Source organism: Phalacrocorax carbo, chromosome 1, assembly GCF_963921805.1.
Source record: "Phalacrocorax carbo chromosome 1, bPhaCar2.1, whole genome shotgun sequence".
NCBI lineage: Eukaryota > Metazoa > Chordata > Aves > Suliformes > Phalacrocoracidae > Phalacrocorax > Phalacrocorax carbo.
Window position 1 is genome coordinate 43,478,607 of NC_087513.1, and position 14,375 is coordinate 43,492,981.

At 37.4% G+C, this 14,375-nt stretch overlaps 1 protein-coding gene across 4 annotated transcripts in view; it reads left to right on the forward strand.

Annotated features, from left to right (window-relative positions):
- The window catches only part of NAV3 (neuron navigator 3), a 411,830-nt gene that overhangs the window by 303,253 nt on the left and 94,202 nt on the right, over nt 1-14,375 (forward strand). For all 4 annotated transcript variants that reach the window (XM_064450028.1, XM_064450020.1, XM_064450013.1 and 1 more), the window contains exon 12: nt 1,620-1,739. In XM_064450028.1, the coding sequence (XP_064306098.1) occupies nt 1,620-1,739 (120 nt within the window). The remainder of the gene's footprint in view (nt 1-1,619; nt 1,740-14,375) is intronic.

Below are 14,375 nucleotides of genomic sequence, written 5' to 3' on the forward strand. Positions count from 1 at the left end.
TAATGCATAATTCACCCCTAGTTAAATAATACGTAAAAAAGTCTAAATTTTGTCTTTAATAAAAGGATAAACCAACCATGCAAGTGTGACAGTTAATTTACCTTTGAAAACAAATGTAAAGTTACTTTCTGCAGACTCCAGATACCAGGTTTTCAGAAATCCCTTGCTGAACTTCAGGCCAAATCTTACCAGTGCGTAAAATGCTTCAGAATTTAGTTAAAAATAAACACACTGGCCCTTTGTGTTTTAGTGCACTTGAGGTTGCCTTCATCCAGATTGCCATCCAGGACATGATGCTGCCTCAAACTGTAGCTGTCGCACAGGGCTACCCTGCCACAGCTTTGCTCTCAAAATCCACACCAGCTCACCCACCTCAAACTGTGTGGGTGGAGGCTGGTGCTTCTGGGCTGCTGTATTAGCCCTGCAGTCTCTGGGACAGCTGATTTCAGTTAAATCAGCTCCCAGAAGGAACTCCAGGGAGACGGCCAACAGAACATCTGGAGCACCGGCGGTGTGTGTGTGCCTTGGCTTGTGCCTGGGAGTCTTGTGTAGAGTTATTCAAGTTAAATATTTATGTACTTGGACACACACTTTGACTGAAAGATGGATTTGAGTGGCACCATTTCATGGCTTAAGGAGAACTTGTGTTAAAGATTATTTGAATTGGGAGTGAACTCCAGTAGATCATTTTCACCATCATACTAGGATTGGGACTACGCTTATTTCAGTAAGCCTGTAAATTTACTTTGAGCAAGTTTACTGAGGTATACCAAACTTTTTTTTGTGCCTGTATAGTTCTGTGTTAAGTGCCTTACATGTGCACGCTCCCTCACAAATAAATGTGTGCAAGCTCTGTACGAGGTTGCTACACTAAAGTTGCCAAAAACTTCAGGAGGGAAATGTAAAAAACAAGAGCCTAAGAGGAAAGACAGTTTAATGAAAGGTTCTTTGAGAAAATAATGGACAGGTCTTGAGAGTAAGACAGGCTTGCGGCAGCGCTCAGTTATAAGCACCAAGACCTCTCTTAGAGATATTAAACTGTAGGTAGGCATTCCAGAAATTATTGCTGCTGCTTGAAACTCAGAAACTTTTAATGGTTCTCTAGTGAGTAAGCAGCACTATACTCACTGTTCGATTCATTAGTTATTCATTATAATGTGAAGTGATAGGAATCAAGCTGAAGGAACACAGATAGAAACAGATTCTTAAATGTCATTGTGAGGGCTTCAGTGGGTATGTCTTTCATATCTGAATGAATGCATCCCAGGATTTGGGTTCTCAATTTCTGTTCCCATTTAGCTATTATTTGACAAAACTGCAGTACTTAAAATGCACTTAAAATTTTTGAAGATACTTGGGAGTTTCAATCTAAATATACTTTAATAAAGCAGATTGGCCTGTAAGCCATCACAGAAAAAGACAAATGATCCTAGAAAATAGGCACATATCTGATCTCCCTGTACTCGGCACACAAAGTGAGAATATTTAGTATAAGCCTACCGTCTAATAGGACAGCCCGTACCTCAAACATTTGAATTCCACAGTCCATTAACTTTAGAGTGAAACATCGTTGCCAGATGGCTGCATTTCGCACTGATTGACCACACATTTATTTTCAGGTACATGACAGATGGAGGACTCAACCTATATACAAGGAGTCTGAACCGAATACCAGACCTAGCTGCCTCTCGAGACGTCATTCAAAGAGGGGTTCATGACGTGACTGTGGATGCAGACAGGTAACAGTGCTTTGCTAAGTAAAAAACTATCTGAGCTCTAGAGATACTTTTCATCCTTCACACCTGCTGATACATCCTCATTTTGTTCATAAGGAATAGCAAAGGAAAGCAAGTGTCTGAGACTGCTAGATTTCTGAGCACACAACACGCTAAATACCACCATGAGTGGGTAAGAAGCAAACTTCTCACATGGGAAGGGGACTTAGGAAGAATTTATTGTTGAAGATGTAAGATAAAATATTAAGAAGCCCAGACCTTACTTGCAATCTTGAGTCTCTGAAATGGGACATGGTTTTTACAGGTTGCCTCGTCAATTGATAAGCACAGGGAGAATACGCACAGTCTCTAGGAAGCAGAGAGTTCGTGTGTGCCTGATGATGTGGGTCAGAGCATGCATTTGGTGTTGGCTGAAACAAGAACCCTGGTCTTCTCCACCCATTTTGCCCTCTGCGGGACCCATGAGCAGTTGAAAATGAGAAGCGGGGTTATATCCCATTTTATATGCAGTGTGAAAAAAGAAACAACACTATCCTGCTCTTGTACACGTATATATGGGTGTGAGCATAAAAACACGCTCCCACTAGTACTTCTGCAGATTAGACAAGTGTTTTCTGTTTCTTTTCCTTGAGCTTAAAGTAGATTCATATTGGTGGCTTGTATCCATGTCTGAAAAATAAGCATTCATTACCCAACTTTTGCAGAACTTAGAGCTGTCAGTTTTGAGGTTTTGGTCAGACCATCATAGAGATAAGGAGCAGCTGCGAAATTTGGCAGTCTTCAGTTTTAGGGGGTTGATTTCAGTCCCATCTTTTTAAAATCAAGTTTCCTTTAAGGAAAAAAAATGTATTTAATTGGGAATGGAGAAAAGATTCACAGAGTGACTCTGGTTTTACAAACCCAGCAAATCAGTTAAAGAAGTTCTAGAATATTAACCTAGGTATGATAATAATTTTTACTTCTCACAGTTCTCTGGTGAAAATATGCCTGTGACAAAAGTCAAGAATAGTCTGCATTAGTCAAACAGTGCATACAATGCATCAAGATGAAGATAATTTTCAGCTGGAGAACCAGTTACTTATAAAAGAAGGTTGCTTTAGCTGAGATATTAGCATTTGTTGACCTTGGAGAAAAAGTCTATTTTAGATAGCAATTCAAATGAAGACGGCTCGGTTCTTTGGAACGCAAGCACTGACATGATGCAAAGACCAGAGAAAGTGTACAGTAGGCGTTTAAGAAAATAATTTGGATAGAACTCAGACAGTAACAGAAGGAGAAAATGAGAAATTATATGTGGGCAGGAAGGACTTTTGTGGAGCTCTGTATGTGAGAACAAGAACCTTAAGCTCAAAGTGGTAGAAAGGGTGGAAAATTCTGAGGCTGGGAGTCATGTAATTAAAGACAGTCTTGCTAGCACCCCCATTTTTGTATGTTTCTATACCTTTTTTTCACCTGGGAATGAAGTTAGTAGAGTCCTTCCCACCATGCAATATTCACACCCAGGTTTCAAATCACACTCATTTTGCCTGAAAAAAAAAGAGGTCCAAATTAAGGGGGTTTTAAATTGTTCCTAGTATTCCTAAAACTCTAGATGCCACTCAAACACTTCGTGTTTGTTTTGCTTTGAAGTATTATTTAGTAATGTATGTGTTAATTTGTTCTATATAGCATGCAGGTATGTGCATGTTTTGCATGTGAAACCACAGGGAGGCTATCATCAGTTATCAATGAGATTGTCCAACATTTCCCAGTATATAAATATGTTTTGGTTTGTTTGCACAACTTTGTCAGAATGGCTAAAAATATTGTGTGTAAAAACTACTCTTCTGTTTCTGAGTTTTTCATCTCTGAGTCTATCGCTTGCCAGGTTGTAAAGAAGGGACTTCAAATTTGTCGGGAGATTATTTTGGGTCTTGAGTGAAAAGTTGACCAATTTTATGCAAGTTACAAGGCTTTCAAAAAAATGGAATTCATGTGTATTCAGGAAAGATTTATTTGATCGCAACAACTAAAATCTCAATATCTTCCATCTGCAGTGTGCATTTGCATACTGCTCTTGACATTAGCAAACTGCACAAGCAAACCCCAAAGTCATTTTTGAGCTTAAAGCCTGCAGATGTGAAATAGAGCTTACCTTGTGATGACTGCTTTCCCTTACACAAAGAATGAAAGCTGAACTCCTGTACTTGTCTGGACCCTCTAAACAGGGTGCCACAGAACATACTACAAGCTATCATATAATTAAAAGCTTTATAATGCACAGGCATCAGGGATTTAAATTATGGATGTTCAGACAATTCTGGCATTTTCTGACCTTTCGATGCTTGATTTTTACAACCTTAATCATGCTTTGTTGACATAGATTTTGTGTGTGTGTGTGTAAATGTATGTTATTCCTTGAACTAGGAAAAAAGTGTTTAGGAAGTGGAAAGAATGAAATATTTTTATAAGTTCTGATGATAACGAAACACATGCTTGCCAAAATGGGTCACAAAAAACCTGTATTGGGTCAAATGCACACATAAAAGGTTGTTTATGTTGTTCTTCAACAATGCGTGTCCCATTTATGATATGAAATCAGGTGGAAAAAGCAGTACAGAGATTGCCGAGGCTCTCACTTTGGTAGGATAGGTTTCGGTCCTTCACAACAGCGTGGATACCTGAGATTACATCTTATCTCACATAGCATTTTAGATCTTATTTTTTCTACTCTGAACAAAAAATAATAAGGTTTGTGTCAAGGCTTCAAGGTATGCCTTGCCACCGGTATGATGAACTTCCAAGAGGATTATTCTTCTCTTTGTCATCCCTGCAGATATGTGAAGGACATACGCATTTTGGACTAGATGACCTCTGAGGTCCCTTCCAACCTGTGATTCTCTGCGGTGTCATTAGTATAAGCCTTTTTCATATTGGCATGATTTGCCCTCACCTTTCTGTTGTAAAGGACTGTGCTGGCATCTTTGTGCAGGCAGAAAATAAACGATAGGCTGCAAATGTCTGATTTACATTAGCAATGAGGAGACAAGTTTCAGTGCTCTGTCCATTGTTAGAGCCAGCAACTTTTGCTGACAGCAATCCCATGTTCTTCATGAAAACTGAACTTGGGTTTTCTCTGACAACCTAAATTACAGCTTCTGCATATATTTTAGAACTTTTTCTTTTTGTGAGCTGCCAATACATTATTCTTCAGAGAGGTGGGCTGATGATATCTCTAAGGGTAATACCGTTTCTAGGAAATGTATACTTTCAGACTGATTCTCATTTCATGAATAAGTCAGGAATAATTCATTGAAATTAAGGGTATGGAACTGGTGTAAAACGACAACCAGGTCCCCAGTTTGATTCCACTCTAAACTGGTTTCAGATAGCACCTGCATCTCTGCTTCTTGCCAAAAAGCAAAGGGTTGAAGGATCACCATGTGGAAACCTAGCCTGAGAGAGCTCATCCAAATAATAATATCAAATTGCTCTTTAAATGACTTCATAAAAAGTTAAACTCATGAATGCAATATAAGCCAAGGCTTAAGTGTTGATTGCATACTGCTCTGGAAAGCACATCGGTGGAGAAAGGAGTACAGCTTATTTGCTTGTTCTGTGGAAAGAATTGTAATGGTTCAGTGAAAGGCTGAAGAGACACTGGCAGCATCAGATATCAATGGTTTTATCATTCTTCTTTTGATTTCTTTTTTATAATTTGGACTTTCTTTTTGGTGTATGAATGCAATTCCTTGCAATTTACCTTCCTTCAGATACCATAAGAAATTAATTAGAAAGGAAGATTGATTCTCTGCAGCGGGTGTAACTTGGGATGTGGCTGGGAGACTTCTCAGTTGTACGATATTACTTTTCATTTATTGGTCTGTCTTCCTCCTCTACACTCTAGCATTTGCCTTCTGGGACTCTTAAAGGGAGTATTTGAGGAACATTCTTGGAGTTCAAAACCCTTTTCAAAGTAAGATGAGCCAAAAGAGATTAGACGTAAACACATAAAATGAATTATGTTCTTGGGAAGAATAAGGTTTACTGAAAAGTAAGTTGCAGTGTTTCCAAACCACCCTGTGTTGTCCATAAAAACTGTTAGGGAAGTTTAAACAAGCCCTTTAAGAAGGAGATATAGCTCCACTGAGTTGAGCCATTGTCTTTACACCCCCTATACTTGCTCAATTTAGTGCACTGTATAAAAAGCCACGGTTTCCCTCACTTTCATCAGTCAGCAGTCAACAGAAGTTGTGCAACCACTTTCCCCTCACATCCCTTGAACGCACTATTCTTTTTTTTTCCTCACCCTTTCATGGATGAAACCCAAAGCTTTAAAGGTGCCTTATGCTGCTTAGCGTGCTTTTTACCATGACCTGCTTCAGCTACTTTGCTGTTGCATTGAATCTGAGCCCCCGTTACACAGAGTTCTTGTGCACAGGGAGTCTTTAAAATGCTTCCACCATCTGTCACATGTGCAGAAGATTTGGCAGTTGTCTCAGACTAGCTCTGGATGGCCGGTTGGTCTCAGCCAAACCATAATCACCATAATACATTATTAATTATAATTATAATAAAATAATTCCAGATTTTGCCTGTCATTTATTAACTAACTTCCTGCATGAATGACTATAAGTCTTCTTCTGGTGTTTGTCTCACTAGATGAGCCTCAAGTTGGAATATTGTACTTTTGGAAAAAGAACTTTTCCAGAGTTCAAAAGAATACTGGGAGCCCTGTTTCATAGGGCGGGTAGTATCAGAAAAGGCTGAGAGACATCATGAACAGTAACTTAAAATCCTAATAGAATGCAATGCCTGTTCTCATGCTGTAAAGTTTTGGCCGCACATTGAAATTGCTGATGTGATTTGGAATTTAATCCTTTGGGATGTTGTTCAGTGAACATGCATACTTTATGGATTGTTTTTCTACCCCGATGCTTCTGGGTGATGTGTATTTCAGCACTGCGCTAATACTGTGCTTTCTGCCATGTGTCCCTGCAGTTTGGTGTTCTGCCACGTTGCAACTATTACCTGTTCAGTTTTCTGCTTCTGGTAGCAGGGTGGGAGTTACTATGAATGGTTCAAGGAATTGTATATAGCACAGTATTAGCGATATTCACTGTGTGCACACATTCAGCCCTCTTCCCTTTCCTCTGCCTCCCAACATTTCAGCTGCGTCCAACTCTGGGTACCAGTGTCTATGGCAATAATACAAACATTCATCCCACAGATATGAAATAGCAGACCATAAAATAGATATGCCTACTTCTTGCTCTCTAAGGCTCTCTTGGGCAAAATCAAGTTTTGCTACAAATCAACTGTGCTGTGTAGGGAAACTTTCTATACCTTTGCATCTGCCTCCACCACTAAAGTATGCCTGTTGTTGCTATTCTGTGCACAACCTAAAAAAGTCATTATAGACCTTAAAGTCATGGTTCATCCAATTGTGTGATCTGCTATAATTTTCCTGTCTGTGATTTTAAAATATTAGTAAGTTCTTAGGATACTGAAATAATTATAAATATCTCTACCTCACTGTTTTTGCAGTTATTGCTCAAATATCTCCAGAAACCATAATTAAAGAATCTCTCTTGTGAAGCAATTTACATTTTAAACTGTTTTTACTATTGTTGCTTTCTTCTATACTTTTAATCTTCCATAATGTCTTCTCACAGCTGTTGCTGTTAACATTTCCCACCATTTACTTTTATTATTCTCAAATGATCCTGCATTTTCATAATCTCTGATGTAAATCTGTCCTCATTTTGGCATCTGTTGGGCTATCGAGAAAGTTACTAGTTACAAGTATCTATTTCAACGTGTACCTCGGTTTTTATTTTTTTCTGCAAACCAAGGATGCTATATTTAAGTACCTAAAGCAGAAATATGTGTGTGTCCATGCATGAAGAGCAGAATAATTGTGTCAAAAGGAGCACTCCTGGTTTTTTTGGCTCATTATGTTCCTAAGTGTTCAGGATCTTTGAGGATAAATACCTTATTTTCAAAGGTGTAATGAAGAATACATTTTTCAGGAATATGATTTTGTTAAGCATTATTAATCTAGAAAGAATGGTATTTGACTTGAGTATGACTTTGTTTCTGGTCATGATTTCTAAAGTAAGGATTTGGACAATAAGCAGAGCAACTGGACTTTGATCTAATTTTATGAGGTTGTCTCTTTCCTTAGTTGCCTTAAATATCTATAGAAATTGCCCATAGAACCACAAACCAAAACATGGAAAATTTTAACAGCTGTGTGAGTTTTTAGGTCCAGATACTTTATTAATATCAGTGACATAAACAAATTGCATTGTTAGCATGCTGTCACTAGTATGTTAAACTGTCATGATCCTGCAGCATCATGTCTGCAGACACATTTCTTTGCAACCAGCTTACATAAGGAAATGACATTCAGAGAAGGCAAGAGCAGTGCATGGCAGATGTTTACTCTAAAACAAGACCGAGCTGCAAGTGATTATGTGACACGAATGACAAATTAAGTTTTCTCTTTTTCATTTTTTGTCAAGTGACAGAAAGAGGGACAATATCAACTAATTCCAGTTTATATGAAAACGGAATTCATGGAAATAAGTTTTTAAACTTTTGCAAGGAATGGAAGCGAATTACATTCTCATGCGATGCTAAATGAGCTGAGCATATAGTTTGCTGTAGGGTCATTAAACTGAAGGCTGGCTGTTTACAGCTGATGCATTTAACATTCTCACAAATCTGCTTTTTCAAAGCGGATGGTGTGGAGCTAGGAATTAATGTCATGCAGCCTATTTGCATTCTTTATTTCTGCTTATGTCAAAGTTTCATTTAGATACTTTAAAATTATTTGAAGTGAGGCTGGACTTTATCATATGTTAACAGATTGCTAATACTTCCCTTGAGTAAAAATACAGATGGTTTATTTTGATTGTAATCTACTTCTGAAGAGAGTATCAATGTATTTAATAACAGCTACCTAAGATGGAGTTTACAATTTCAGCAGCAGCATCATTGTGGACCACTACTGTATTTCACTGTTATCAGCAAAGGCTAATGTATGCCTCCTTTGCGTTCAAACAAAACATGGGTAGCAAGATTTAAATCATTACCCAAAATACCCCAGGCTTGAACACAAAATTTAAGAATTTGAATCTCCTGTGTGATATGTATTTGAGTCCTGAAGTCAAGCAACAAATGAAGTTCGTTAAAATGTCATGATTTGTTGGATAGCTGGAGGAAAAAAATGTATTTTTAGTCTCCTGTACGGCTATTAAAAAAAATTATATTGAAATTTGCAATGGGTGCAGTTGAGATTGTGTTAACAAACACGGTGTATTTTAGACAGATGTTTCATGAAACGGAATATATAAATTGTGATTTTGATAATTTAGTATTGGAGATGCAGCAGCTTGTGATCACTAAGTTATCTTTTGTTCTAAATTGCCTCAGAGAGACCTACTTCCTTGTGGAGTAAAATATTCTTGTTTCTTACCGAAAAGTAATTTATTAAAGAACTGTTTTTATAACAGCTACTTACCAGATTGAGGTAGTTCTTGGTAGGCATATACATGCACACTTGGCAAACAAAACATATGGATTGTAAGAATGTTCCAGTTAACACTTTCATAGAAAGTAATTCATATGTAACACTGTAAAAATCCTTTGCTTTGGATTTATTAGGTATAAGTTCCCTTTAAAGAACATTTTGATTTGGCAGCTTTAGCAGACCTCTAAAGCAATGAGAAACAGGAAAAAAGTGGAGAGCCATCATGGTGCACTTTTTTTACCCACAAGAGGTAATGAGAAAGAAGTAAAATGATCTGCTCCAACAGCTATGTGTGGTTGTTTCGTACACCTGCTCTTCCTCCTAGTTGGCAGATAAACAAAACAGGTAGGTGAAAGGAAGGATAAATTAAATTAAGCTTAGCATCTTAAGGGTGTAAGTGCACATTTGCTGCTTGAGCTGTAGGGCTGCTTACAGTGTAAAAGAGGAAAATTGCAAGGTTTTGACCCTTTCACCTGCAATGTGCAGCTCTTAGAGCAAAACAGTACTGCTCTCTGTCCTGAGGCTACGGGAAAACAGTGATGTTCAATACATTTTGGATTGGCAATTGCATTGCAAGGGAACTTCCTCATTAGTGGCTAAAAAAGACAGCTGGAATCCAGCTGAAAGCTGGTCACAGGTTAGCTATGATTAGATAAAATTAAAAGAAGGATGTACCTAAGCTGTGCAGGTTAAAAAGCACAGAAGCCTTTCATTTTCCAGAAAAAAAAACCGGACTTTCAACCCTGTAGGCTGGCTAAAGGCAGTGTTCAAAGGGAGAGAGCCTGAAGGGAAAGCTGGGAAGGATACAGCGTGGCAGAAAAACTGCCAGCCAGCGCAGAGAATACCCCTCGCTGTGGGACACTCTCTGTGGAGCACAACATGTGTTAACCTTTCCCTTTGAAAAAAAATCCCTCCGCTTGCTTCTATCAACATCTTTCTTATAAATCTTAACTATGTCACCTCTGAGTCTTCTTTTGATGGAGAGAGGAAAAGATGATCCTCCCTCTTCAATCTGTTCTCCGAGTGCCGTTCTGGAGGCTTCCTGCCCCTCTGGAGCCCCTTGTGACAACCTCAGCTCCGCACAGGGAAACGTTTGGTGCAGCAATGTGCTTGGAGTTTGTTTTCTTTTGAAGTTACAGCACTAATCTCATCTGTATCTAATTGTTAAAATATTAAGTCTTCAAAGATTTCCTTTGTAAACAAAAGACTGTCATAACAATTTAAGCAGGATCAGATGTGTAAACTTAAATAGTGGAACCCTCAATGCATTTTACGGAATAAGTGTTTTACAAAAGGATACAGTATAGTTATAATTCAAACCTGCTTCGTGGACTGAATAATCTAAAATACATTATTTGAATGAAATTTTTAAAATAGCTTTGCCTAATTACAATTTGCCTGAACAAATAAGCTTTTAATCAGTTACCTTTGTCCATTAGCTTTAATTTCCAATGAGCTAAACTTTCTCTTATATTCCTTTTGGTTGCATTATGCTGTAGATCAGTTTCGTACTGCAGAATAGAATGTAAAATGGCTGCTAACTCTATTAAATGCTGGGTAGGTAAATTTACAAAAGCAAATAGTGCTTTTCTGCATTTTAAAAGCACGTGTAGTGTTGGAAATAATTGCATTGCCCTGGGAACCACAATAATTGACAGAACAGGTGTTTGTCATTCCTCAAATTGTGTTATCTAGAAATAAATCTTATTGATAGAAGCTAGAGTCTTTTATATTATAATATCCTACAATATTTTGATCAGACTCAGTATACTGACTTAAAAGTGAAATTAAGATATTTCAAGTGGATAGGATTTCAACCATTTTCTGGAAAAGAGACTACAGAGACAGAAAACATTATGTATTACATATCTTCTGACTGTTCATTAATGAACAAATTAATACTGATAGCCATTGCCTAAAAATCTGAAAATTTGTTGATTCAAACTACAAATGCACACACAATTTTATTAGCAAGATCATGAACTTTAGGAACAAGACATGAGGAATAAAGGTAGGCTGTACTTATCTTCATTTTTTAAATCAAGCCTAGACCTTTCCATAAGATATTTATTGCCAAATTCAAATACCAAAGTAGACAAAATTTAATGAGTGGTCTGTGTCTGGGGTTACTAGAGGACATGTAATGCTTTATGAGAGGCAAGTGATCAATAAAGATGTAGAATTGTCATGACTCATGAACTACCATCTGGAGGCTCTTATGTCTTTCTGTTGACTATACCAGGAATGTAGCTAGACAGCTAGCTTTTGTTTTATGTTAAGATGAAACACACCTGTTTTGAAGAATTTTTTTTTTAAAAGTTGCTTTTTAAAATTTTAAATAAAAGTAATTCTAGTGGAGCACTGCAGTGAAGTGACGAGCCTCTATGTAGTTACATCAGCCACAGCATGACATGATATACTGTCATCCATGGGTTGTCCCTTAGTAGAAGGAATTACCTACCAAGGGATATTGGAAAAGCTCCATTTTAGGAAAACCAGTTTCCTTACAGCAAAGCTATTGAAAGATAATTCAGCATGTTTCTTTAAGGTTAAAGAATTATTCCTTTTCCTCTCTGAGTTAAAATCTTTCCCCTCCATGAAAAGAATTGCCTCAGTGTTCAATGTATGAACCAAATCTTCTGATGCATTAAAAAAAAAAAATAACTGGATTGGCTCTATTTTACAAGTATTTTCCCTGAGTTCAGTACAGAAAGAAATTTATGATCCCTTGTTTTGTACATCTTTCTTCTCTCTTTAATAATTTAAATTAATGATACAACAATACTCCTGAGAAATGGATGAATATAAAGTGGATAAACTCAGTAGAAAAGCATGTAGGAAAAATATTTTTTGCATATTAAAAATATTTATTAAAAATAAAGTATGTTGGCAACAATAATTTAGAGCCTTACAGATAAATTGTGAAAGCTAATATTCTAGCTTTTCAATAGCTTTCCCTATACAGCTATTTTCTGTAAATTTAATGATTGCATTGGATTGGCAGAGTGAGAAAATTTTAAGCCTGGGTTTGTATGTCTGAGTGTCATTCCAGCATGCCACTGAATTGCTGAGTAGTGGTAAGTGAGCCCGAAAAACTCGGACTCAGATTTTGCAGATTTCCAATGTGGGCAGTAAGAACAGCCTTCATCACAGAAAATTTATGACAGATAGTTTATAAATTTTGGACTGATACTTTGGTGATATTTTGTCAGATTCTTGGACCTGCTTCAGCTATTTTGTACAACTCAGCACAAAGGCAATAAATACTGAAGGTAGCTGGTCAGCAATGCTACGTGCAGTATTGGTCCTCAGTCTGTAGTGGGTTTGACTAGCGCTTACTCAGGGAGTCGTAACTGTTTCCTTGACAGGAGCTCCATTTCTTTCACGAGCCGTGGCTCTGATACAAGGGGGAACCGAACGATGTGATATTTGTTGTCCTAAAGCTGCAAGCATCTTCTCCACCACACCGCACTCTGAAAATATTAGCTGTCATCCTTTCTCCATAAAAGTAGCTGTGAAACCCAAATACTGAGTTCATTTCGCTAAGTATTGAATTACCAAAGGAATAAGGTCCTTGAGCTTCCCTTTCAAGAAGATAGCAGTGCATTTCTGGGTTCATAGTTGTGGCCTTGCCATAGGTAATTATTAGGATGCCAAATTGCTATCAACTTTTTAAAATTAAAGAAAAAGATAAAAAATAGTTTATTTTTCATTAGATCATGGGTTTTGAAAGAAATTTCTATCTTGATAATATATCCTAAGTAACATCAAGGATTTATCACCAGCTGCAGCTTTTTATAAATAAACTCTAACTAAAGGGAGCTCAGGTTCTTTTGTGGATGATCCTTCTAGAAAGTGAATACTCCTCATAAAGCTGGCTTTGAAGGGTGTCTCCTGCTTTCCAACCTCCTGCCCTGTTCCCTCCCCACCATCCATAAAGTGGGTGCCCCTAGAGAAAAAAATCACGATGACATATATCCAGAAATTCACTTAAACCTTCAAAAAAGCCCCTGTAAAATTTACTAGGTATGGTATAAAACAATCTAGTGGCTGCCCTATACTACAAGGACAACCAAAGCTGCCTCCCATCAGTCCTGTGGTGAAGGAAAATACACACAGGATATGAAGTCATCTTTTTCCCCTCTCTGGCAGCTGTGATGTTTTAGACCAGCGTCTTAAAAATGAGGATTCATTATCAGTGCCATGCGAAGAGTCATTCATATAATACAGCAGACAACAAAGGACAGTGCTGTCATTTTTATGTGAAATAATTCATCTGTTTGGGAGGAGACTGATGAAGACTCCCCTTTCTCAGGAAATTCTGCTGTTCATGCTACCAGTTTGTGGGAAACCAACGTGTCTTGTTTGAGTAACATTTTTATGTTTTGTTCCTGGTATCTCAGTTTCATTTTGCAAGGAGAAGTTGGGATAAAAGCCTAACATAAATTCTAGGAAGTGTAAACCCAACTTAAGTGTCTCACACTTGGTTTTATAGGATCTGTATTTGAAAACCTGACCTCATCTATCAGGAAATAAATATGGTCTAAAATGGAAAAATAGGAACATTTATGAAAAATAAATAAGGACCTTTTGATTAAAAAAATGAGAACTGTAAGCAATCTGATAATTTCAGGATGATTTGCACTATTAAGGTCACAAACCTGTAAATAAAACTAGATTTTCAGAGGACAGTGTTAGATATTTACATGTTTACTATTAATCTTTCAGGCAAACAGAAATACACCTGAGTGATCTTAAAACAACTGAATCTTCCACTGTTAATTGTCTTCTATTTCATCTTTGAATGTTTTCCCAAAATATTGTTTGCAAAAGTGTGCCATAATGTAGCGATTTTGCCAAACATGTCGGCAGGTCTTCCTAAATGGTATGTGATCAGATTGAAGAGCTGGATTCGTAAATTATAGGTTTAGCAAATTACTTTCTCTTTTCATTTGACCCTGGAGAATTCCCTTAGGAGAAATTTGTGGATTAATGTACATGTCACAGAAAGCCTCTGCTCTTAAAGGAAACTCAGGGAGACATGAATCTTACTTTTCTTCCCTGTCTTTTTCTATTCCTGATAGGAGAACAAACACCAGTATGTTGAACCACTATGATTTTAG